The sequence below is a fragment of the Limulus polyphemus genome, unplaced genomic scaffold (genome assembly GCF_000517525.1).
Source record: "Limulus polyphemus unplaced genomic scaffold, Limulus_polyphemus-2.1.2 Scaffold1225, whole genome shotgun sequence".
NCBI lineage: Eukaryota > Metazoa > Arthropoda > Merostomata > Xiphosura > Limulidae > Limulus > Limulus polyphemus.
In genome coordinates, this window is record NW_013666835.1 from 137,481 (window position 1) to 161,326 (window position 23,846).

Here is a 23,846-nt window from a genome sequence, read left to right on the forward strand (position 1 = left end):
ATATAAGACAGTCAAGACGTGACAGCTACAATGTAATGAATGTGTAATTGAACTGTGGACTGAGACAGAGAGACATATTGTTGCGTTGAGCACGTGAGGCGTTCGTTGTGAATTATAGCATTTGTTATAGCGTGACTGTGAAAATTAAGTGTATTGCAAAGTTGTATTAAGAAAGAATAAACCAGTTTTATTTAAGAAAGGACTTGTGTCGCTAAAGTTTCATCGGAAAGAATTTTTACGGAAAATTAACTAACGAACGGAGTCGTAACAATATATGTATGTATAAGCACATTAAGATTTATGGAGATTCATGTAGTCAGTGATTTTTAACATAAATTGTAGATCTATTGGTTTCTTATGATTCAACCAGGTTTTGCATTTAAACCATAACCTTTCAGTTTCAGAGAATGTTTGTTGTGTTAATTTCTAGCAAAGTCGAATCTAGTTCCATTAGAATTGAAAAAGAAAAGTTAGTCGTCGAAAATAAACAACACCAGATTGAAAAACACTTAATTTATTTTGAAATGATGATAGTATTTTGAATCAAGGCCCTTTATCAGGTAGTACCTAAAATCACTGTAAAAACTAAATGAGGAACAAATTTGAATGGCAATAACAGAATAAAGAAAAGGATTATATTATACATCTAAGTGTTCATTTAAAACATTTTGTGGGCAAAACAAACGCTAAAGTAAAATGCAGATAAATGGTACACATAAACTAAGAAAATGAAATAATTGAGAGTGAATGGAAAAGTCCAAGATAATTTGAAACAATGGAAAGAAAATACAGCAAAATTTCTTTTTTGCAGAACTAATTTACTGGATAAGAAAAGAGAGTAAACAAAACAAAAATAGTCAATAAGAAACTTTAAATTCAAGAAAATTTTTCATTTTATCCTGGGAAAAGATTTCTAGGATTAACATAAGGAGTTGTTTCTTTCATTCTAAAACATTCAATGGGAGCAGACCTTGGGACAACTAGTCAGAGATATAAAATATTATGTTTGTCATTACAAGTATTTTGAGGGACTGGCTCGATATAGACCAGAAATTATGCAGCAGACTAGGATAGACATGTGAAAAGACTTTTTAACCTGGAATGTTTTCCATCTGCTGTTTATTTGTAAAAGTTTTAATTTTTTAGAGTTAACTTTGTGACTAAGAAGCTTAAGCAGATAAATGTTTAGAATTTTGAAACTAAAAAATGAATGTTAGTGACCAATTTTAAGGAGGCAGACTGTAATTTTTCAGATATTTCAGTGATCAGAGAAACTACAATTTTTTGGGAAATTCAGGCAAATATTTGCTCACAATTTTTAACTTCATAACTTTTTTTTTTAATGTTTAAGCTATATTATGATCATAATCATTAATTGTTTTTTAATTTTATTACTTTTTTAAAATAGAGTAAAATAATTTACAGATATATATTATGGCTATGAAATGCAGCTAAGAGAAATACCTATTGGAACAATTTTGACTACAAAATAAATTATAGTGGGCTGGCCATGAATTCTGTAAAGCAAAATTTGATTAATTGGATAAGTTACTTATTTTGTAAGAAAGCTTCATTAGGTTTTATCCATGTGTTGAAGAAGCCATTTTACATAGTATTTTTATGTATGTGTGTAACTGTTACAGCATAAATTATAGTTTTCTAAAAACTTTGTACATATTTTTCAGATTCAAGATTTAGCCAGCAAAGCAAATCCAGAATTTATTTTAAATGGACAGTTGCAAGAAGTGCATTTCTTGTGTGAGAGGTTGGATAAAATTTTCTTGTATGGGTAAGTAGCTAATTACTACCCTTTATTAAAAACTTTGCTTGTATAGTAGGTATTTTATGATTTGATATGTATCTATTAATTTAAAAATTAATAAAATAATTGACACGGCATTGGAAAATTTTAAAGAGCTTTTTAAGATAGACTGTGTTTTTATTAGATGCACTTTCTTGTATCTGTTTATTTTGATTTTGTACATACCTTTTCTATTGGTGTTTTTATTCTCTTCATGAACTCAGACACCAGAGGCATTTTAACTGTAATGTTTTTGAGTCTCTTTCTGCCTCAAATAATTATTTTGAAGCCATTTCTGATGCTCTTGAGTAAGTGAGAAGTGAGGAAAGTATAAAGTTCATCGTATGACAGTTGGATGGTTAGTATCATATGTTTTATGTCCATTCTCTACCCATCTGTATGTAATGAATATGATTGTACAATTACTGCAAGTCAATAAATCAACATACAAACACACACAAAAGAAAAACATTTTCAAAATTAATGAACAGTAGTGTCTACTCAGCTTTAAAGGTATTATCAGAGTGATGGAGGGACCAAAGTGATAGTCTTGATTTTCCAAATTTTGTGTGTGGAGCACACTTCCAGATTTTATAGAGCAGGGTTTCTTAAAGTGTGTGTTGTAACCTCAGTGGGGTCATGAAAGGTTTGAATTGTGGTATCAAGCACTTCCGAAAATATTTGTATTTTTCTGTACAATTTGCAGAAAATAAACAATATTTTATATTAATTTCATTTTACCTGATAAGAATAGATAAAATTGTGACAATTCTTTATAGAGAATCACATTTTAATTTCCTTACTAGTGCAATGCAAGATCGTGAAGAACAATCAATTGAAAGCATGTATTTTTTTGTTTATGCATTTTATTTCTTATTTTTTATCTGCTGATTGAAAGTAGTGATAGGTAAACTGTACTGAGTTAGTGGGGGACTATAAATGTGAAAGAGGAAGTAGTATGGAATTTTGGTAGGAAGGGAAGTGATTGCTCCTCTTAGATTTGTGTAGAGGGAGCAACCATTAGTGGCAGTGGTCATCTTTAAATAGAGAAATACATATGAAGGCCAAACAGCAATAACATTTTCATTTATCAAAATTAAGAAAAAACTAGTATACTGTATAGTGTGTATAGTTACTCAACAACTATCCTTCATGTGTAAATGATATATGACAACTTCTGATTCATTGAAAGTTGCTCTCCTGGTGTGGTGGGATATTTTCTAAAATTGCAGATTAAGCAGTAGTTTTCAAGAAGCTCAGATTGAGTCAATGAAGTTAGTTTGTAGAGCATGATTGTTAGAGGAAAAACTGGAGTTTGCTTTTATGGAATTGCTAAATTGCAAGAAATAGGTTATAAAAGAAGATTGTTTTTGAGAAGGAGGAAAATAAAATACTGGTTGTGCATTGAAAGAATATCTAGGACATATAAAGAAGAACAAATTATACAAAGTTAACTATATGAAACAACTTAAACCTTTGGCTATAGGTGAGGAATGTAAGAAAATGTTCCCAAACAAAATTATTTGCTTAAGTATACTGAAAGATGTGTTTGTGATATAGTGGACAGGAGGACTGAGATTAAAACTTTTGTACTAGATGCTTAGTTCAGAATATCATAGAGAGAGAGAGAGTAGACAGTTTTAGGAACCAATGAGGATTCTCTCTATATGTAGTAGATATCAGAACTAATGGTGTTTGTAAAGGCTAGTTTGAAGTGTTAAAAACTAAGTTATAAAAACTACTTTGGATCTTTAGGAGTAGAAATTTTTTTGTCAGGTTAGATATGAATAAGAGATTTCAAGAAGGATGCAAAGATTAAATCAGAGTTTATCAAAAATATCTCTAGATCATTCTAATGATGATTTAAGGGAAGAGAAGATTGAGTATAATTGACATTCTTGGAGGCTAGAAAACCTATATTTTAGGGAAACTCAATGATTGGGACTGTTTAAATGAAGTTTATAACATAAAATGGAAATTTATTTGATCTTGAGGGATTGACCCATATATCAATTAGTTGGTAATACTGACAGAATTGTCAAAAATAATATTAGTTTCTGTTATGCTAATAGCAAAAGTTTGTGCACTAAGTTGCTTGAATTAGGAGCCTTGGCAGCAGTTAACATACTATATGTTGTTGGTATTAACAAGCCTAAGTTAAATGAAGACTCTGAAGATATTATTTTATGAATTTTTGAGATCTTTCATTGAAACATGGTTAATAAAGGAGGAGGGCTGTTTTTGTTTGTTAGAAGTGAGCTTATAGCATCAGAGAAGGCTGAGGTTGTAAAAGAAAAGAGTGATATGTTTATGACTTTGAATTGAGGTTTCTAAAAGAAAGGGAAAAAGTAAAAGATGCTTTTTGGCATTTTCTAAAGGTAGCCTGGTGATTATGTTGATATTAGTTATTTTTTCAACAGAAATAAGCTTGTTATTATGGAAGACTTTATTTTTCCCAAAATATTGGATTATTATTTTCACTGTATGAAATAAGACTTTTTTTTTTTAGGTTTTATGGTATTGTTTTCTCACTCAACATGTAAAATATCCAACTAGGGAAGCTGCCATTTTATACGTTTTTCACCATACTGAAGATAATTTAATAAAAATGTAACTGTGCAAGAATATGTGAGCACTAGTAATTATACAAATTTTTATTGCCTTTAACTCTTATATTGAAACCATTTTTAGGATTAATGTGGATCATGTCCGAGGTCTTAGAGGAGAGTTCACTTGTAAATAGTGTAAAATATTTTGGACAGAAAGGATGGATGACTATTCTGAATGGGAAAAAGGTTAACAAAACTTCTGATATTTTTATTAGCTCTGTTCAGGTAGCCAAAAAAGAATATATTCCAAGTAGGTGTTTAAGTTTCTCTGAAATAGGTAGAGGGATTAAATTTCTAATAATTATTTATAATATCTATATAATAAATAAGCATGAAACTATCACGTAAAATGGAAAAGTTTGAGGTTTATAGAGATAAGAAGTAAAAAAATTATCATAATGGCTAAGAGGAATTGTGAACTTTTCTTGGCTCTTCGAAACTTCAAATTCTGACAAGGTACCTTACATACATAATGCTTGGAGATGGCTTGAAGGGGTAATGAAGAAAAACTTTAATATAAGTTTAACATAACAGCAAATGTACAATGTTTCAACAAGGTTTTGTCATCATCAGGTACAAGTAGTTTACACTGATACAGATATATATACACACACACACACAGTATGGAACAAAGAGGTCACATGACTGGATATTGTTGCATGACTTAGAAGAGATATCTTGGGACCCCAGGGTGTTGGTTTAGAGTAGGATTGTTTTGTTCAATTAAGATGAATTCCTTGATTTTTTGTTTGTTTATGTTTAGTTCTTTGTTTAAAATTACTTTGTTTTTAATAGATATACTATGGTTTTTTGAGTTGCAATGGTGGAAAACATGGGAAAGTTTTTTATTATGTTCTGTGAATCTGGTTTCCAATTTTCTTCCTCCACACTTGCCTTCTTTGCTTTTGGGTTCTTCTGGGGTAGGACACTGTCTTGTACTGTTTGTTTACCATCCACTTCTAATGGGGAATAATTGTCGGCTCTTTTTCTCCACCAGCCCATTTTTTTTGGTTACTCCTGTGCATTTAGTATCATGTGGGGTTTCTGTGATGCTATATTTTATTTATTTTGGTTACTTTTTTTTGTTTCATTCTGTGACATTGCCACCTTGTTCATATTCCATGTCAGGCACCTTCCCATCCTTTACCTGTCATACCTACGGGTTTCTCCATTCTTTGTGTATGCTCGATGCTGATTAGAGTTCTGGATCAAACAGTCTCGCCTCCATCACTTCTTGGTTCTTCCCCATTTTACTATATAGTCTTTCATCACAATCTTAGATTTCTTCACCACGTAATGTGTACCAGTTTTGTGCCTTGCAAATAGAATTCTTTAGTCTGTAGTAATTCTTAATTTAGGAATAAGATTATTATAGCCTTGTAAAAAAAACTGGTGATGCCTCTTTTGGAGTACTGTGTGCTGTTTGGTCCCCATATCATAGAAGGGTTATAAATACGTTGAAAATAGTGTAAAGATTGGTCACTAGAATAATTCCTGCCTTAAAATATTTATGTTATGAAAAGAGGCTTAGTGTTTTGAAATTATTTTCTCTGGAGTGCAGAAGAATTTGGGCTGATTTAGGTACTCAAAAATGTTACGAGGTTGGTTAATCTTCCTATGGATTGTCTGAGTGATGAAAAGGTAGAAAATACAAGCATGACTATATTAGGGCTAATAGGTTTATAATTTTTGGAAGACTAGATGCAGACTTCTTTTAAGATAAAAACATTTTTTGGTAAGAGTTATAAGTATATGGAATTGTTTACTTAGTGATGTTTGTAATTGTTGTCTGAGTGCTCTTAAAATTCTTCTAGCTAGTTACATGAATATGAAGGGCTATATTTAACTTTTATGAATTTAAATTATTTTGTAAATTATTTAATATCAGTACTTTATTATTTTATTTATATTTCCTTTGGATCATTTGTGGTTTCAGTAGGCCTATTGGCCTTTTGTCATCTTGCTTATCCTTTTGTTCTTAAATTTAAAAATTTTCAGCCTGAAGCAGTTACAATGGGGTTACTGGCCATTTGTACAAGAATTTTGTCATCGAAATACCCAAGATTATTTGAAAACACTGGAGCTAGTTACATCTAGTCTTGGAAAAAGTCGTGCTTGGCTTTTTCATTCCCTGAATGAATGCATGTTGGAAGCTTACATCAGGTCATTCCTTCAGAATCCAAAAATAGTCCACAAGTTTTATATGCAGTCAGCCTTATTTAGAGATGAACAGGTATTTATAATAAATATGTTTATTAACCAACTGTAAGTGAAAAGTAATCAAGTTATTTGACAAAGATCTATCTGCAAGTCGGTCATTTTGTTATTTATCATTAAACAGTTACATTTTTAAAATAATTTTCAAGGAGGGTTACTGAAATGAAGAATTTTAATTTCTCAAGAATGGAAACATTGAACCTGTTTTTAAGATACTACATCTACTAAGAGCTCACAGAAGTGAGGGAAAGAAAGAGGTTTTAAGCATCAGTATTGTCTGTTCAGTATTTAGTGTATCATTGTGATATTCTGTTGTTTGATGAAACCCAACCATATGATGTACAAAACACATTAATAGAAGGTAGAGATTTAACTTGAACTTTTTTGCTAATACTAGATGTAATCTTTAATATTTTCTGACAGAGTATAATGTTTGTCATTTTTTTAGACATGTTTGTTGAAAAGAAAACACTCCTAGAAACTACTGAAATACCGAAAATAGTATAGAACGTAATATTGGTAAATGCTAATGACGTAACTTTTCACAGATCTAAATTGTATTAGAAGTGTTAAGTTTGTCACTGTTAAGAAAAATCAAAAGTGAAAATTGAGGTTTAAGGCACTTGAGACATAGATGCTTAGTTTAGCAGAATCAATAGTTTCAGTCTTGATTTGTCTCAATTTCACTTCCTTAAATATTTTAACATATCTGAGGAAATATGATTCATTCAAGAGGTTAACTAATGAGAATATTGATTTTGTAGAATCTTGGATAAGTTTAAGGTTTTATAACTTTCAAATTACTAAATTGTATATAATTTTAATAGGAACATTTTAAAAATTTTGTAATCTCTGTAATCTTAAATATATCAACATAGTCTACATGTAAGATTCCATGTACACTGCATGTTGTGTACATTTTTGTGTACATACATTTGTTTTCTTCATTTTTCTTCAGAGGTTACAATTATGAAAATAACACATCATGCATTTTACTGTCTTTCTTTGGTAATGTTATTGTTTTGATGGACATTTTAAAAATTAGGTATTGTACAGTTTTCTCAAAATTTTAGTTAATTCAACTTTTATGATGATTCTTTTGGCTTGATGCAAAAAATTTGTGTGAAAATAATTTTCTTAAAAGTTAATAATTCTGAAAGAAAATAGCTGAGGTATACAATTTAAGTAATCTCCTCAAAATATAGAATATCAAAGCAATGGTTTATTTATTTTATTAAAAGTAACTCATTAGTGATTTAATCAAATATTTATGAATACATTTATTTGAACATTATGTGATTTACTAAAGGAAAAATTTGCAGTTGAGAGAGACCAAAACTTATGCAGTGTCAAAACACATTGCTTAATTTTCTTGAACCTCAATCTCAGCTTTGTTATGGTATTTGTTGTTAATGATGCATGTAAGCTATATTTGTACATGTTAATCCCAAGAGAAAAATTTAGTTTGTTTTAAATTATTTTTTCAGTGATTAACAATGTAACATTATGTTGTTTGTGTCTGTTCATATTAGTTACATATTAGTAAATAACAATGAATAAAAAACCCTATAATCCGAGCACTTTCGAAAGGTGGAACTTTCTTCTTCAGGGGTAAACTGGGAATAGTAGTGTAATTGATTGAGTGATATATATATATATATAAAAAGGGAGTTTAGTGACATCATGAATGTCATCTGGAAATGTTTAGTCTATTTCTCTATGTACTGTTGTAAGCAACTCATTTCTGGTACAATGTAGCTGATGGCAAGAGTATATGTGAAAAGTGCTCGGGTTATAAGATTTTTATTCATTTCTATCAAGACTTTTTGAACCTACGTGTTTTTCTAACATCATTATTATTAGTAACTAAAATGCTCAAATATGACTGTATGAAAGTTACTGACTGTGTGTATACATGTACCTAAGTGTGATTAGATTTGACCTGAAGAATTAATAGAACTTAAAACATATATTAAAAATTTCACTCATTATCAAGTAGTGTTACAATATGCCAAAAATAAAGCAAAACAATCTGAGGTAGTATCAGAGGTATATGTATATTTATAATACAAGTAGCATTGTTCAACAAATTATGATACGGTATCTTACCTTCACTCACACATATAGTTATTCTCATTCAGTGCTGCCCTCTGTATGCAAAGTTTTTTCGCATGCCACAAGCCTTGAAAATCCCACCTACCCCATGATCCACAAGGTTCACAATGTCTTCATGTATTAATTATCATGTAACAACCTTTCACCAATAGGTGCACGACACATCCTCCTGATGTATGCAACTCCTTTATTCGATTCTACCTAACTGTCACTTCTTATTAGGCAATTATTGAGTGCAGATGTGTTTAACATTGTGTTGTTTTTCATGCAATATTTTTTTAACTATGCAAAGTAGAACTTTAATGTTTTTTTGTTCAACTTCTATAGTTTGATCACTGTACTTTTTTTACCAAGTCTACTTAATTTCATTTGGATTTCCAAAGTTCATGTCAGGGCTTCCACATACTATTACTAATGCCTCGCAGGCCAGTTTTTTTCTTCTTCTTATATTTATTTTATCAATTCGCCTGTGACTTTGCAAGTTAACTTTTTCAATTTTTTACTTTTCTTCCAGGGAAATATCCCTTTGAGGTCTAGGTTCCCACTTAGTGGTGAGCATTTCCTGTCCAGGTATGCTACATATCTAACCAAATTCCACACCATATGGCCAACAATAAGACGCATCAGATATATCCCGCCAAGTGACTCAGTCACTCCAACCCCATGTGGTGGGTCCTGGGGTGGGGAATGGGGGTTGATGCTGCATGTTCCCAAATCTAATTGTCCTGTGGACTATGGTTACATGGGACATGCTGCTGGTGATACATGTGCATGGGTTACTTTCAGCTACTCCTGACACTCCTGCTCAATGCATTTCGGCCCTAGTACGTGGATGTTGCATGGGATAGCTTGGTGAGAGTCGTATGGGACTTCCCACCAAAGTTGTCTTTGGGGGGTGGCTGATCTCGACAATCTTGATGTATATCCATAGCCTATAACACACACTGTTGAGATGGGATGTTCCACAAGATTGCTCGTAGATTTTCCTTGCAATATATCATTGCACTGCCTCCAGTTTCAGTATTCTTCTGGACTCTCCACTATGTGTTCCCCCACCATGTTCTTCCAGTGGAGTATGAGAGTCCTTGCCACTTTCCAGTTCCAAACTGGGGTGGTGGACCATGGAGGCATTCTCCCAAATCTGATCACCTCCATTCAGTAGAGAGTAGGGTGGTGGTGTTGATTCTCCACTCATTCACTCCACTTAGGTGGGGTAGGTCCTGGAGGTTGATGTTGCACTCCAGCTTCTGTGCAGTTCTATCCAGAAGATGATGTTGCTTTTGAGTAGATCTATCACATTGCAGTTCACCTCTTCAACTGGGATCCTTCATCCTACCCGTGAATGGTTATGGATTAGAGTTGGACCAGTGAACATAAATTCTCACACATGTTGGTTGTGATTCCTCATCCTATCTTGGTCTAGGGTTTTTGCAGCATGCGCTCCTCCTCTGTGCTGTGTGTCCTGGAAGTTGATGTTGCACTCTGACTTCTGTGCAGTCCCATCCAGAGAGTGTGGTTGTGCATATGTTACAAAAGCAATCCACTTCCATGCGGTGGTTTTAAGTTGCACTCCAGCTACTGTGTGGTCTTATCCAGGAGATGTTGTGTATCTTTTCAACATGCGTTCCACCTCTGTGCAGTGGGCTCTGGAGGTTGAGGTTGCATGCACATGTGCTCTAGCTTCTGTGCACTCCTATCTGGAGGATGACATTGCACAGGGCACTCCACCTCAGGGTGTTCACTACCTGAGGCTAATGTTGAGCTGTGTGGGACAACTCTGATTGATTTTGGATTTGACTTGAACTGCCACATTGGCACATCCCTTCCTACCATCATTCAAACGTCGGGTTCCCGGATGACTGGTTGTGGATTTGCACACATATGCCCTGTTTTGTAGATCAGTATGGAAATTGTCTTCTTTCATTCTACTGAACTTAAGGTAAAGACAGCATGGACCCTCCTCCTCCTACAGGTTGGATGATGTATGCCTGATGCCATCTGGTTTTGTACTGAAGTTGATATGCTGGGCACAGTCTGACATGCCCTAGCCACTATACACCATGGGGCACATCCATTCTAGCTTTCCCCACTTTCCCATTTGTGGATGGAGATTCTACATTCGTTTGTAAGATTTGTGTTTGAACCTACCCAGTTTTCTCTTCTTCTTTGGATGTGCTCCTCCCAATTTCCACCTGTGTATGCAACACCTATTACCACACAGGGCAAAGAGTATCATCTGGTACAGAAGTGGTACGGTCTCCCACGTGTATTCCTCTCCCAACAGGGGTTCACACTTTCAAAGAATACTTATTTATATCCCATGCATCAGTCTCTCCATTGGGTCAATGTGGGATTCTAGCTATATGTGTGTGAGAGGAGGTAATGTATCATATCAGAAGTTATAATTTTCCTGTGCTGAACATTTATTTCTGATAGGTACTTACCTCCTGTTACACTTCCCACCTTACTCCCCACTTAAAACCACTGCTTTTTTTCTACCTAATCTCGAAGTGATAGTTAGGTAGAATAGAATAGAGGGAGCCATATGCATCAGGAGGCTATGTCTTACTCCTTTTGGTGGAGGATTGTCGCATGATGATTTCCATGCAAAGATGCTGTGAACCACGTGGATTGTGGTGTAGGTGGGAGTTTCAAGGTTTGTGGCATGCAAAAACGTTTTGCATATAGAGGGCAGCACTAAATGAGAATAATTATATGTCTGAGAAGGGGTAAAGTATCTATTGGAAATAAGTTTTCAGTGTAGGAAAATTATAACTTCTGTTTCATCAGAAACATGCAATATATGTATCTTCAGTGTAGCTTATGTACATGTACGTTGACATTTTTATGCATAAGGAAGGTATCAAAATCCAAAGCATTATTATTGCTACATTCAAATTTCTTTTTTGATGTTCTCTGTGTAAAACCTATTTAAGACTAACATAAATTTTATTCCTTGGCTCTCATTAGTAGTGCTAGTTATGGTAGCTTAAGAGTTTCTCTGAGTTAGGATTTTGTATCAGAGAAATAAAGTAATGTTGTAAAGTGAATTTGAAATGACTATTGATGACATAGTAAGATGTTAAAACATATGTAGAGAGTATAAGACCATTCCCAGTCGTACAGTATTTTATTTCATCTTTATACAGTAAAATTATTAAGTAAAACAATTTTTTATTGTGTTTTGAAACTGGGACAGTCTTATTTTAAATTCATTGTTCTCTATTAAATATTGACTTTATGTCTCTGAAACATCTGTGTAAAAACTTACACAGGTGTTGCTCTAAACTTAATAATAATTTTTTTTAATGATAATCGAAATGTATTAAATTTATTTGTCAGTTAACACTTAGTGTCTGGCTCTGATTTTCTTCTGAATTTTGTAAACAGTAAAAATGATTATCATCTGTTAAGCTTGGATAAAAGTGAGTGATTTTTTTAAAGAATACTTGTCATGTTCGTTCATTCAGGTCTTCAACTTTGTTGTTTTTGTCTCCATAAATTTTGAAAAACAATTATTATACCTCATGTCATATGAAAAAATAAAAGTGATTTTACTACTGTGTTTGTTTTTGTGAAAAAGGTTTCATTTGTAATGTTCTGTCAGATATAGAAATAATGAAATAAAATTACATTCACTCTAGGGAAATCTATCAGGTAGATTACATTCCTTCATGTAAAGTTGTGTATCCTCATGAAATGTTTTTCCTATTTAATTCATGCAATATGTTCACTTTCATTGATCATAACTAAAGGAATATGGATGGACCATGTATTCTTGATTGGGAAAACCAACTAAAAAGATGAAATTCCTCGGTAATGGATGAATGTAATATTTTGATCCCTGTCTGCATTGCCTGAAAATAATTAGTATTTTTCATGTTGAATGTTTGCAGATAAGCAATTATAAGTATCACCTATGCCATCTCTTTTCTTCTGGGTTGGGGATGGTGTATCTTTGAGTTAGTAAAAACCTACCAAAGACTGCTAGCTGTGAGAAAGTTTAAGTAAATGCTAATTTACAAACAATAACATTAATGTTCAAAATGTTTTTGCTAATTTTTTTTTTTTTTTGACAGAGGACTCAACTGTTAGTTACCATATTAGCTGGCCTAGAATTTGTTCCTTTCCAGCTTGAACTAGTAAGATGTTATTTTTTACTATGATTTCACAACACTTCTGACATTCTTATCAGCTGTTCAAATTACAAAGTAATAAGAGGAGCAGTGAATATGGGTTAGGATACTTATTTGTACATACTGTGATGACTGTATACCAAAAATAAAGCAAAGAGTCGGAGGGATATGTGTTTGCTCTGCAAATTGTTTCATCAGAAACATACAGTTAGAATATCTTCAGTGTAATTTATGTACATGTATTATTGACATTTTTCTGCATGAACGTTTATTAAGACAAGTGCCTTATTAACACCATTATAGAAAAGATGTCAGTGACATATTATTATGATTATGTATAAACTTCCTTTTTAAAAATATACACATACATCATGTATTCTTGTTACTCACAAGAAGATTTCATGTACATGTTTTTTTCTAAGATCAAATAAAAAGTATTATTATAATTTTATGTATTTTTTAATCAACTTGAAGTCAGGTTAAGCTATAAATCATGTACTTCTTGCTTCTTTGACCCATGTATAAATGAAGTTATTATCACAGAGCTGAAAGATTAATTTGATCACATTGATTAGTGTAACATAAAATAAATGATTAATCAAAATTATGATTAAATCTATTAATGTCACAAAAATAATCAACTAACCAAAAATAGTATTTCCAATTATTCCAACTATTCAAGTAATTAAAATATTTCCGTTATGATTTCTCATTATTATTTTTGATTAATTCAAGATTGTTTAGGTTAATCAATTAATGTCATGACTCACGAGAATAGTCAACTAATTGAAATTAGTATTTCAGATTGTTAACATTTTCAGTTATTCCAACTATCCAAGTCCCTTGTGAGAATAATCAATTATCAAATTCTGCTAATCATCCAGCTCCAATTTTAACTCACCATAGTGGTATAATGTAATTTTTATTTTCATGTTTATAGAAACTTTGACTGCCATGTTTACTTTTAATGCCAGCAAGATGTTATGGTGTTGAATGAACATGTGCCAGAAAAATGGATCATATTAAAAGCATTCTGAGTAAATTCTGAAACATACTTACATCCTCTCTCTCTTAACTTTATCCCATCCCTTCTTTGCCCATCTAAGCATTGATATGAATTCTACCTCACTTGCTCCAGTCATTGTACCCCACTATTTCCACCCTAGTGATTTTAATTTTGTGACTCCCTTCACCTACATCAATTTACCCTCTGTATTTGATCCATACATAAGCTCCCCATTATTCTTCTGTATTCACTTTTTCTCAACAGCAAAAATTACGAAGATGGTCTTATGTGTTTACTGTGGGTTTCTCTTCAGTGCTATTAGTATGTTTGCAATGTTTTCTTTTGAATTATTTTATACCTTTTTTTATGGGGCTTCAGTTTATTGTTTATATCTTGATTTTATGAAAACAAATTTTATTTTATTTTTGAGACATTTCTCGAATATGAACACTCATGTTCATGTCTCAGACACGAAGTCACCTGATGCTCTTCCTCTACCACCTCACGAGTCTGTTACCCAGGTGTCAGAGGGGGGCACCTTCTACACAGACAGACAGAGTTTTGTGTGTGGCCTGATGCCTTTTCTCATGTTGGCTCTGAGGCTGAGTTTGTGGGAGATCAAGAGCAAACTAGTGAGAATTTAGACTCCAGCACTTTCCTTTATTCAGACACCATACTGGCTGGGTTGGCCCTGGTTTCCACTCCTTCAATATATTCAGGAGTGTCAACCTCTTCCCCTTCCTCCCTGGCCATCTTTCTGACATCAGCCACAGTAGGAGATTTTTCATCCAGCACGCATGGCTTTTATGAGGTCCATCGCACAACATCTGGGATTGATGTCTCGAGTGGCATCTTTATTAACACATTCCATTTCATATTCTTCTTTGTAAGTTTATCAAAGGAAATGGTTTACTTATCATCAATGGTCTCTCAGACATGGGTTTAACCCTTCACATCCTACTGTGCCACATGTCTCAATTTTTGATGTAGTTGTTTGACAAAGGTCTAGTGGCTTCTAGGAGAAGCAAGGCTTTTGAATTATGTTTGAAATCATTTCAGGTTATCCATCTCCTTTGGCCTTTTCAGGTTCCTCATTGGGATATCACAGTGGCTCTCTATGCATCATCACATCCATCTTTTGAACCTTTGGGGTAATGTTCACTATCATCTTTTGCTTGAAACATAATTTCTTCAGTTAACCCTTTTGCGATGGGCTTGGTATACAATACATGAGTTTGTATACACACTTGCACACGTTAAGTATATATACTATAACTTTTAATGCAGTATGTGTAACTTCACAAAATTTGGTACGCTTTTAGTAAACATTACAAGTCTTTTTAATGAAGTATTTTTACGTAAGATTTGTTTGTGAATATATTGAGTCTTTTTTGTTACTAGTCTGAGTGTGAAGTGATTTTCATGTTATGATTAAAAAAACTATTCTTTGTCCCCAAAATCTCAAATATCATTTGTGTAATCTCTAAAACCTCCTAAATACATTTCAAACATTTGTTTTGAGTAAAACTTTATATTTTATCTATTATTTTATCTACCCTAGCTCTATAGAGAGTCAGTCAAATTTACTGACCTCGTAACCACCAAAAAAATTAAAACAAATCAAAATTACCATTTTTTTCTTTCTAGAATGACTTCAAATTGTAACATGAAATTACATTTGTTTATTCTAAGTAGCTTTAAACTCATAACACTATACATCATCTATTTATACTTAAATTTTGTTGTTTTATTGCTCTATGATTGCCCTTTGAACAACTAACTACTACTATTCATGCCATTATAAGTTGTAAATCATGGAGCTCACGTTACGCTATCGAATTACATTACCCACGAGATATTCCGAGTCCAAGCTGCTCACGTGCATGCCTGTGAAACATTTTTATCATATTGTTATTACTTATTTTACCTAATCTAACCTTAAGTAACCTAAAGAGACCCTTAATTTTGCATTTTAGTTACTTTATAATAATAGATAAAGAATAAACAAGAAAAACAATATAGTATCTACCTGGGTCTTCTTTTTTTTTATGCTGTCTACCACACAGTATTTACATGATTAACAGTCTCCTCCTCAGATGGGTTTTTGGCTACCCCTGTGGCTGTTCTATGTGCCCTGGCCTGATTGTGACAGAGGTGAGGCATTTCATTTCTTTCTATTCCTTTTCAGAGACCTTCTCATCATTCTCATTTGTATCCCACTCAATTGCAAGTGTTGCCTGGTCAGATATGCTTTTACAAATTCCCACTAGCTACCAGTACACTCATAACTAAATTCCTCGTAGTAACGAGCTCTGTTGAGATGGGGTGTTCCGTAAGACTGCCTTGGCACTTTCCAGCTGGTGATCAACTGTTCTGTAATATACAATACTTGGCTGCCCCTCATGGTCTATCATGAGTAAAGCATAAAGGGACCTTGCCCATCTCTGCTAACCCTTGAATTGAACAAATCAGGGTTGGCCAAAATAAAGAACATTGTTCCCCTATTGCACTGTCTCTGGAGTGTCGTTCCTCTGTACTCCCAAATGCGACCCCCCCTCTCTTCTAGTGGAGCAAGGGAGTCCTTACCACTCTGTTTCTAGTCGCTGGAGTGGTGTACAGTGTTCTGTTCCTGAGTGATGTTTGTACTCTTTATTCCACTGAAGGAGAAGAGGGTGAAGCTGGATATCCTCCCACTCTTAACCCTGAATGATTTTCCCAGATTTCGAGTGGGGAGCTGATCCAGCCTATGTGGGTGATTCCTTGTAATTCCAGTTCAGAGATGACACTTTGATTCCAGGTTATGTGAGCATGAACCTTCTTTTTTGGTCATTCTGTTACTTTCCATGATCATGGAAGAGGGTCCTCGAGTCCGTGTAATTCAGCAAGCAATGTCTTGTCCGTGAGCCATTGGTTGAACTTCATTTGTTCCAATCCTCCTCATAATTCCAAGGGCAAGAGGTTTTACCTTGCCTCCCAGGTTGAAGAGTTAGGATTTTGTTGGTATCCCAGGGTGGATGATCCCTGTTTCTTCAGGTTGAGTTATGCATGAATTGGCTCTGTAATTCCAAGTTTTGTTTGTTTTATTCTGAGCTTCTTCAGGTTGGGGGGAAAACTTGTCCAGTTCGATGTTTCTTGCCTTCCCTTTATAATTCTGGTGGTTTGCATGCATCATTCTGTAACTTTCAGGTTGGGTGCCTGGGCCTGTAATTCTGAGTTCAGTTTATTGCATTTTGTGATTCTTCAGGCTAGAGTGAGGGTTTGTCCATTTAGGTGTTGCTCGCCTTCTTGTCATAATTCTAGTGGCTCATCATGCAACATTCTGTAACTTTCAGGTTGTGTTCCCTTCATATCATATTCCTATTATACACTTATATCATCTTGTGGTCCCCATGCCCTAGCCACTACACCTTGAATCTAACTTTGTGTCCACAGCCCTATAATTCCAATGCCTGTGTGGTTGAGGCATGGATGAATCTCATGATAATGAACAATGTTGACTCTGTACCTGGTTGGCCTTTACCATCCACATTTAGATTTCACCTTATCTGGGCGAAGAGCATATCTGTTCCAGAGGTAGTGTGGACCCACACTAGTGTGCTTTATTATATCTCAATTTTGCACACCTGTTTTTCTATGCAGATGCTTTCTGTGTGGATCTTGCCCTCACAGGCCCATCCACCTGGTCAGTGTGGGATTCTAGCTAATGTGTGAGAAGAGTATTTCAGAAGTTTACATTTTCCTGGACTGAAAATGTATTTCCAATAATACTTACCTCCTCTCAAACTATCTTGCCCTTCCTCCCCACAATAGCCAGTGTTCGGGTCCGATAATCTTGCCAGTCTTGAAAAAGTGAGTAAGAAGGAATAATGGGAAGCTTATATACGGAACGGGTATAGAGGGCACAGTGATTAGGTGGAGAAAGTCACAAGATTAAAATAATTAGGGGAGATATAGTGGGATATAAAGACTGGAGCAAGCAAGCTAGAATTCATACCAATGCGCAGAGGAGCAAAGAATAGAACCTTTTGTCGGTATAAAGCTAAAATGTGAGAAGAGGTAAGGTAAGTATTATAAGAATTACGTTTTCAGTATAGGAAAATGTAAACATTTTATGTTATAGATATTTCTCATTAATATCCAATATCTTGTGACCTACTCTATTCTCATAAATAAAAATGTTAGGAGGTTTAGTGTAATTTGGTTATGGAATATGGTGATCAATATTTGTTTGAATTTTTATAATAAAATATAAACTCAACAATAGAAATTCATTCCCATTTTTGCCTTTTTTTAAAGCTTAAGCTAACATGAAATTAGTTGGTATAAAGACAAATTTTTTGAATGTTTAGGATAATTTTATTGATTTATCGAAGGCTGTGCATGCATTCTGAGTTTTCTATTTATTTATTTAAATCCACATATTTAGATTTAAGGTAAAATTCCACTTTCTGTTAGTAGCACCATGTTATGTATGATTTTTGCTGCATCGTACGTTTATTCTTCTTAAAATTATTAAAGTTGTAGGATTAAAAGGATTGTGTGGATTGCTCCTCTTTTAGGTGTACAGATAGGTGACTTTTAAGACGTGGTAGAATAAAAACTTGCGTGTATATGTATGTGTTTATATAATATAGACATTTATATAACATTAATAAGTTATCAAAGGTTGAGTATTATTAATATTATTTATTTTGTTAAAATTTACATTCAAGAATGTACTCAGCCTTGACAAACCAGAGTTTTTATCTTCAACAAGAAGTTCCAAAAAACAAGGTACAGCATCATCATGGAGTTTGGACAAGGACTCAGAGGTAAAGTTGGAGCTACAAAAAATGTTTCATTATTAGATGTGGGTGATTAATTGATATAATGAATGACTGACAAACATTGATTATATTAATTAGTGTCACATAAAATATTCGATTCATTGAAATGATAAGGAAATCAGTTAATACAACAAAAATAATCAACTATTTGAAATTAGTGTTTTTGATTAGTCCAACAAACCAAGTAATAAAAATATTGCTATTTTGATTCTCATTATTATTTTTTGATTCAGTTCATCCAGCTTAATCAGTTTTGCAACTCAAAAAATAATCAACTAATTGAAACTAAGGTTTTCAGTTATTACTTTTTTTATTATTCTATCTGAGTAATCAGATATTGCTCTTATGATTTCTCATTATTTTTGATTAATTTGAATTTGTTCAGTTTCAGCTTGGTATGGCTGGTGATTGAGAGTTGGGGGGGGGGGTAAATTGCCATTGCCACCTCTTAGTCATAAACTTTTTAAATTTGTGTAGTAAATATATACTTTGAAAAGTCATATTTAGATAGTTAAGTACATATCTCTAATCTGAAATATTTTAGAGTTAATGAGATATACACTTTTTGTCAGTAACTATGTTAATAACAGGGAAGTAATTTACAATTTTCAATATTTCAACCATAAGTACTCTTCTTTTGGCTAAATTAATTTTCATGTATTTTCAGTAAATTATCTTTTATAATAATTATCAAATATAATTCAAAAGAAAAAGTCCGGTCATTTTTTTTTTGTCAAAAATACAGAGGTTGTGAGAGTTATTTTTATAAAAGTATTTTGCAGACCTGAAATTTTTCATCAAAATATTTTAAAATTTCTTAGAATTTTTCTAGATAGTGCTCAGCAAATGACAAATAATGCTCAAAAGAAATCTTGGTGCTTAATAGCATTCAAATTTATATAGTTTGATAATTTCATCTAAAATAAACAAAATAACAGTGAAAACAATTACAATTTAACAAGTATTTTTTTAATATGGGATTTAAATATCTAGATCTACATTGTTTTCATTATCTTCAAGCCCTAATCCAGTTCCCAACAACACCCCACAATCATGGTACCTATAAAGTGTTGCCTAGATAGTCTTCTCAGGCAATGATCTGTTTCATTAATAGACATTGTATGACAGCTTGATGACTGGTGCATCTCTTTGAGAAAATCTGGCTTGTGTAGTTTGGGTGAAGTAATGCTTTAGACAAGCAGTAACTTAATAGCTTTTATACATCAAGTTTTTCTACTTATTATAATTAACTATATGTTCAGAAGTTCATTAACTAGGAAATCAGTAGAGAGCCTAGTACAGTTAAAAACATTGTCACACCAACCACCTATACTGTTTGCTATGCATGATATTAACAGACATCAACCATTACGACTTTTAGTTATAAAATTAACATAAAAAAATTGAAAAACGATTTTTCAAAAAATAATGATTCGTATTTTCATTATACAGGGAAATGAAAAATTTCTAATAAGAATAAAACATATATAATTTCCATTGGTTTATACCCTAATGTTTTTACTATGTGTGTGTGACTTGTTACAAATTAAAGATCCAGCAGTTAAACATCATTACAACAATTAAACAATAAGGAATGATGAAAAAACAGTTGTTCTTAATAATTATCTCAAGATTTTTTGTTTTGTTTCAATTTTGTGATTAATATATTTCAGTTTATTTTTTGCATGACATTATTTCAATAGTTTCTATACAGTTAGTCTGACATACTGTAGTTAAATAGTGCAGAAAATGTGTAAATGTTCTGCTTATGGTTAAAGTTCAAATGCTAAATTGCTTACAACCCATTTTATACATGTGTATCCAGCACCATCATTATAAATTTCACTTGAAAGTTGACACCTACTGACTGACTTTGTGTAGTTTTGTGCCATGCTAATATGATTTTAAACTGTGGAATTACTTGATGGCCTTAAAAGTTACAAGCCACTGTAACACATGACTTGCAAGCAGTGGTGTAGTGCAAAATTTTAAAGTATTGCAGCCATGCCAAAATTTGTCAGACATGTGATGTTACCATCAGGTTAAAGATCTCATATCCAAAACCTAATTTCAATTTTTGTGAATCCATCTATTTTCAAATAAAGAAAATATATGCAACTCTAATTATTCCAGACTACTTACATTAGTAATAAATTGAATAGGCATATATTACTAAGAGGAAATACACAACTCAACTTCCTTTAAATTAAGTAGCAAGGAAAAAAAAACACTGGGGACCATGTATACAATACTGTTAGTTTCTTTCAACTTCAGTTTTGCAACAATAGTATGAAAGCAGTATTAACAATTTTGACTTCTATAATGCTTTGCACACCACCTGTCATGCCAACACAAATAACTAAAAAACAAAGCAACTTCCATTGTATATTATATGAATAATAATAATAAGCCTTTTAAAAATATACATGGAAATATACGTGGAAATGTACATTTGCTGTTATGTTAAACATATATTAAAGTTTTTCTTCATTACCCATTCAAGCCGTCTCCAAGCATTATTAGTCTCAAAGTGGGTTCCTCATCATTGAATATAATGATATATTTCTTATTTGATAGAAGAAAAATGAACTTTGAAAATCATCTACTAGAAAGCTGATTTATCGTAATTTAAAAGAATTATTTGACCAAAAGCTCTCTATTTTTTTAGATGAACCAGCTCCAGTAAATCTTGTTTGTTATTTTTGTTTTGGTAACACAGATGTATATTTTTTGTAGGGAACATTACCCAGTTCCAGCTCATTGGGAAGTTTTCAAGAAATTGACATGGGTGTTGTGTGCCCACAGAATGGTATGGAAGTTATGTGTGAGAGGGGTGTTGTAGAAGTTGAAGTGCATGCAGAGGTGGATAATAATGCTATTCCAAAGGCAACTCCTCCAGAAGAAAGGACCAGGTTACAACATATCATTGATAAGGAGTCTCTGAACAGTGATGATACTACCTCAGATACTACTGATGTTGAAGTGATACGCACCAGAGTTGTTCGTAGACGAAAGAAAGTAACGTACAAGTCTGGAAATAGTTGTGATAATCTTAGTATTGATACTCAGAAGCAAGATGAGCTTAGAGAGAACTTGGAAAACAGGGAAAGAGAAAATCAAAAGAGTTTTGTTTGTAACAGATATAGTAGAGATTCTGGAATGTGTTGTGATACTCCTAATCTTGAATTGGAAGATGACCTGGAGCAACAAAGGAACAAGAGGAATATACTACAAGTGCATGACACTTCTCTTGATCTTAAATTTTTAAGATCTTCAGAAGCACTCAATATAAACAGTAGGGAAACAAAAAAAATTAAAGAAAAGGGTCTTTCTCCAGTGTGGATGGAGGAAAGAGGAGTACCAGAGGGTGAAGAAGCACCACACTCTAAACATCAAAACCAAGAAAACTCTTGCTGTTCTTCTTTGGTACAGCTAGAGTCTCCAAATTCAGAGGATTCTGAAATATCAATCTATGACTCTGGGAAGGCTTCCAGTAACATGATTGATAATATAAAAAAATCTAGTTCTGTATTTCGGGGTTTTCAAGAAGACAGTTTTGAAGTGGATGAAGTTGAAACCGCTAAGATCTCACCAATTAAAGGAGAAAAATGTGGTTGCACAGAAATGTTCCAAAATCACCTCTTAAAGAAGAAAAGTTCAGATGAATTTTCAGGTTCACAATCAGATCTCAGGTAAAAACATTGAATTTCTGCAATGGATAGATTTTTTATGAAAACATTTTTAATGTACTCTTATTTTTTTAGATAAAGAGAAATTATTAGTATGAAGGTTTTTTAAGCATTAAAGTGAACTTAATTTTATCAAATGTTCTATTTGTATTGAAATATGTGTGATTTTATTATAGGATGTTAGATGCTTTGATATGTCCTCAATCTAAGTTTTTATTAAAGATACATGTATCTCAGGGCCACTTTAAAGAGGAAAAATGGAAGAAGGATATGGTATATGGAAGGAAGCTATAAACACCAATTGTATACAACTGATAAATCTGTTACATTTATTAGTTTTGTATGCAGTAGCCTGCCTCAGTGGGCATGACTCAATGAGTCAAACAAAAATCATTGAACATTTGTGCTGTGATGAGTTGTTATGTACTTTTTGATTGTTTCATAACTTGTCTCAGTCTGGCAAGTGTGTGTGTGATAGGCTGTAGCAGTAGTACATATGTTATGTCTATCAACTGGTGTTATAAATAGGATTACATAGTGTATATCTGGGCAATCTACAGTAACTAAATGTATCAGGCAAGTGCCAGTTCAATACTACATGGCTTGAAAATATGAAGTACAGCAACTTGTTGCAGGAAGACCAAACAGATAGACAAAAAGAGTAGTGTATGAAAAGCTTTGACATTAATTAATTGATATTAAAAACTCGTCTCTTTAGGCTGTTTTTATAATATCAGTCTTGATGATACTACTTGGTAAACAGAAGCTATGTTAAAGCTAGGTACTTATACTTTTATTACTTGTTTAAAGATAATGATAAAATTTAATATGATAACCTTTAATATTTAACAAAATAAGCTTAACTGATAATTTACTGCCAAGATTTCATCATAAGTAAGGGTCTTAGAAGTTATCCGGTGAAAAGCCTGGGAAGGTACTTAAAAGTCCTTAATTTTAATGTGTAAAAAAAAAAAAGAATACGAATAATGTATTTTATAATTTGATAATTAAAATTTGGCTGTATTGATAATAAAATTTAGTATCATATGTAATTGAATTTGAATATGATTGGTAAATATATCCTAGAGGAGTGTTTATTTTTTTAGTAAATTTGTAAAAATATTGTGCTCAAGTTTATATTTCTCTAATAAAACTCTTAAAATTGAAATAAGATATAGCAATAGAGTAGCAATTATAAAATTTCAGGAACAAATTTTTGATAAAATTTGTGGAATAGATTTCATTCAGTTTCTATCATGAACAAGCATTAAACTAATGACTTGCTGGGCTGCTTGTAATGTGTTCAACAATTGTAAGTCCAAAGTAAAAAAAATAATAATTTTGAAAATCTGCTTGACATAATATATATACATATATAGTGAAATAACACAACATTTTTAACATTTATTTGTGAGAAGTTAAGAAAAATAAACTACATAAATGGACT

At 32.8% G+C, this 23,846-nt stretch overlaps 1 protein-coding gene across 2 annotated transcripts in view; it reads left to right on the forward strand.

Annotated features, from left to right (window-relative positions):
* Window positions 1–23,846, forward strand: part of LOC106462685 (pleckstrin homology domain-containing family M member 2-like) — a 53,451-nt gene that overhangs the window by 5,746 nt on the left and 23,859 nt on the right. The window contains exons 2-6 of one of the 2 annotated variants that reach the window (XM_013922632.2): window positions 1,686–1,789; window positions 6,409–6,643; window positions 12,822–12,884; window positions 18,597–18,695; window positions 21,447–22,402. In XM_013922632.2, coding sequence (XP_013778086.2) covers window positions 1,686–1,789; window positions 6,409–6,643; window positions 12,822–12,884; window positions 18,597–18,695; window positions 21,447–22,402 — 1,457 coding nt within the window. The remainder of the gene's footprint in view (window positions 1–1,685; window positions 1,790–6,408; window positions 6,644–12,821; window positions 12,885–18,596; window positions 18,696–21,446; window positions 22,403–23,846) is intronic. The other variant, XM_022390012.1, reaches the window with a different exon arrangement.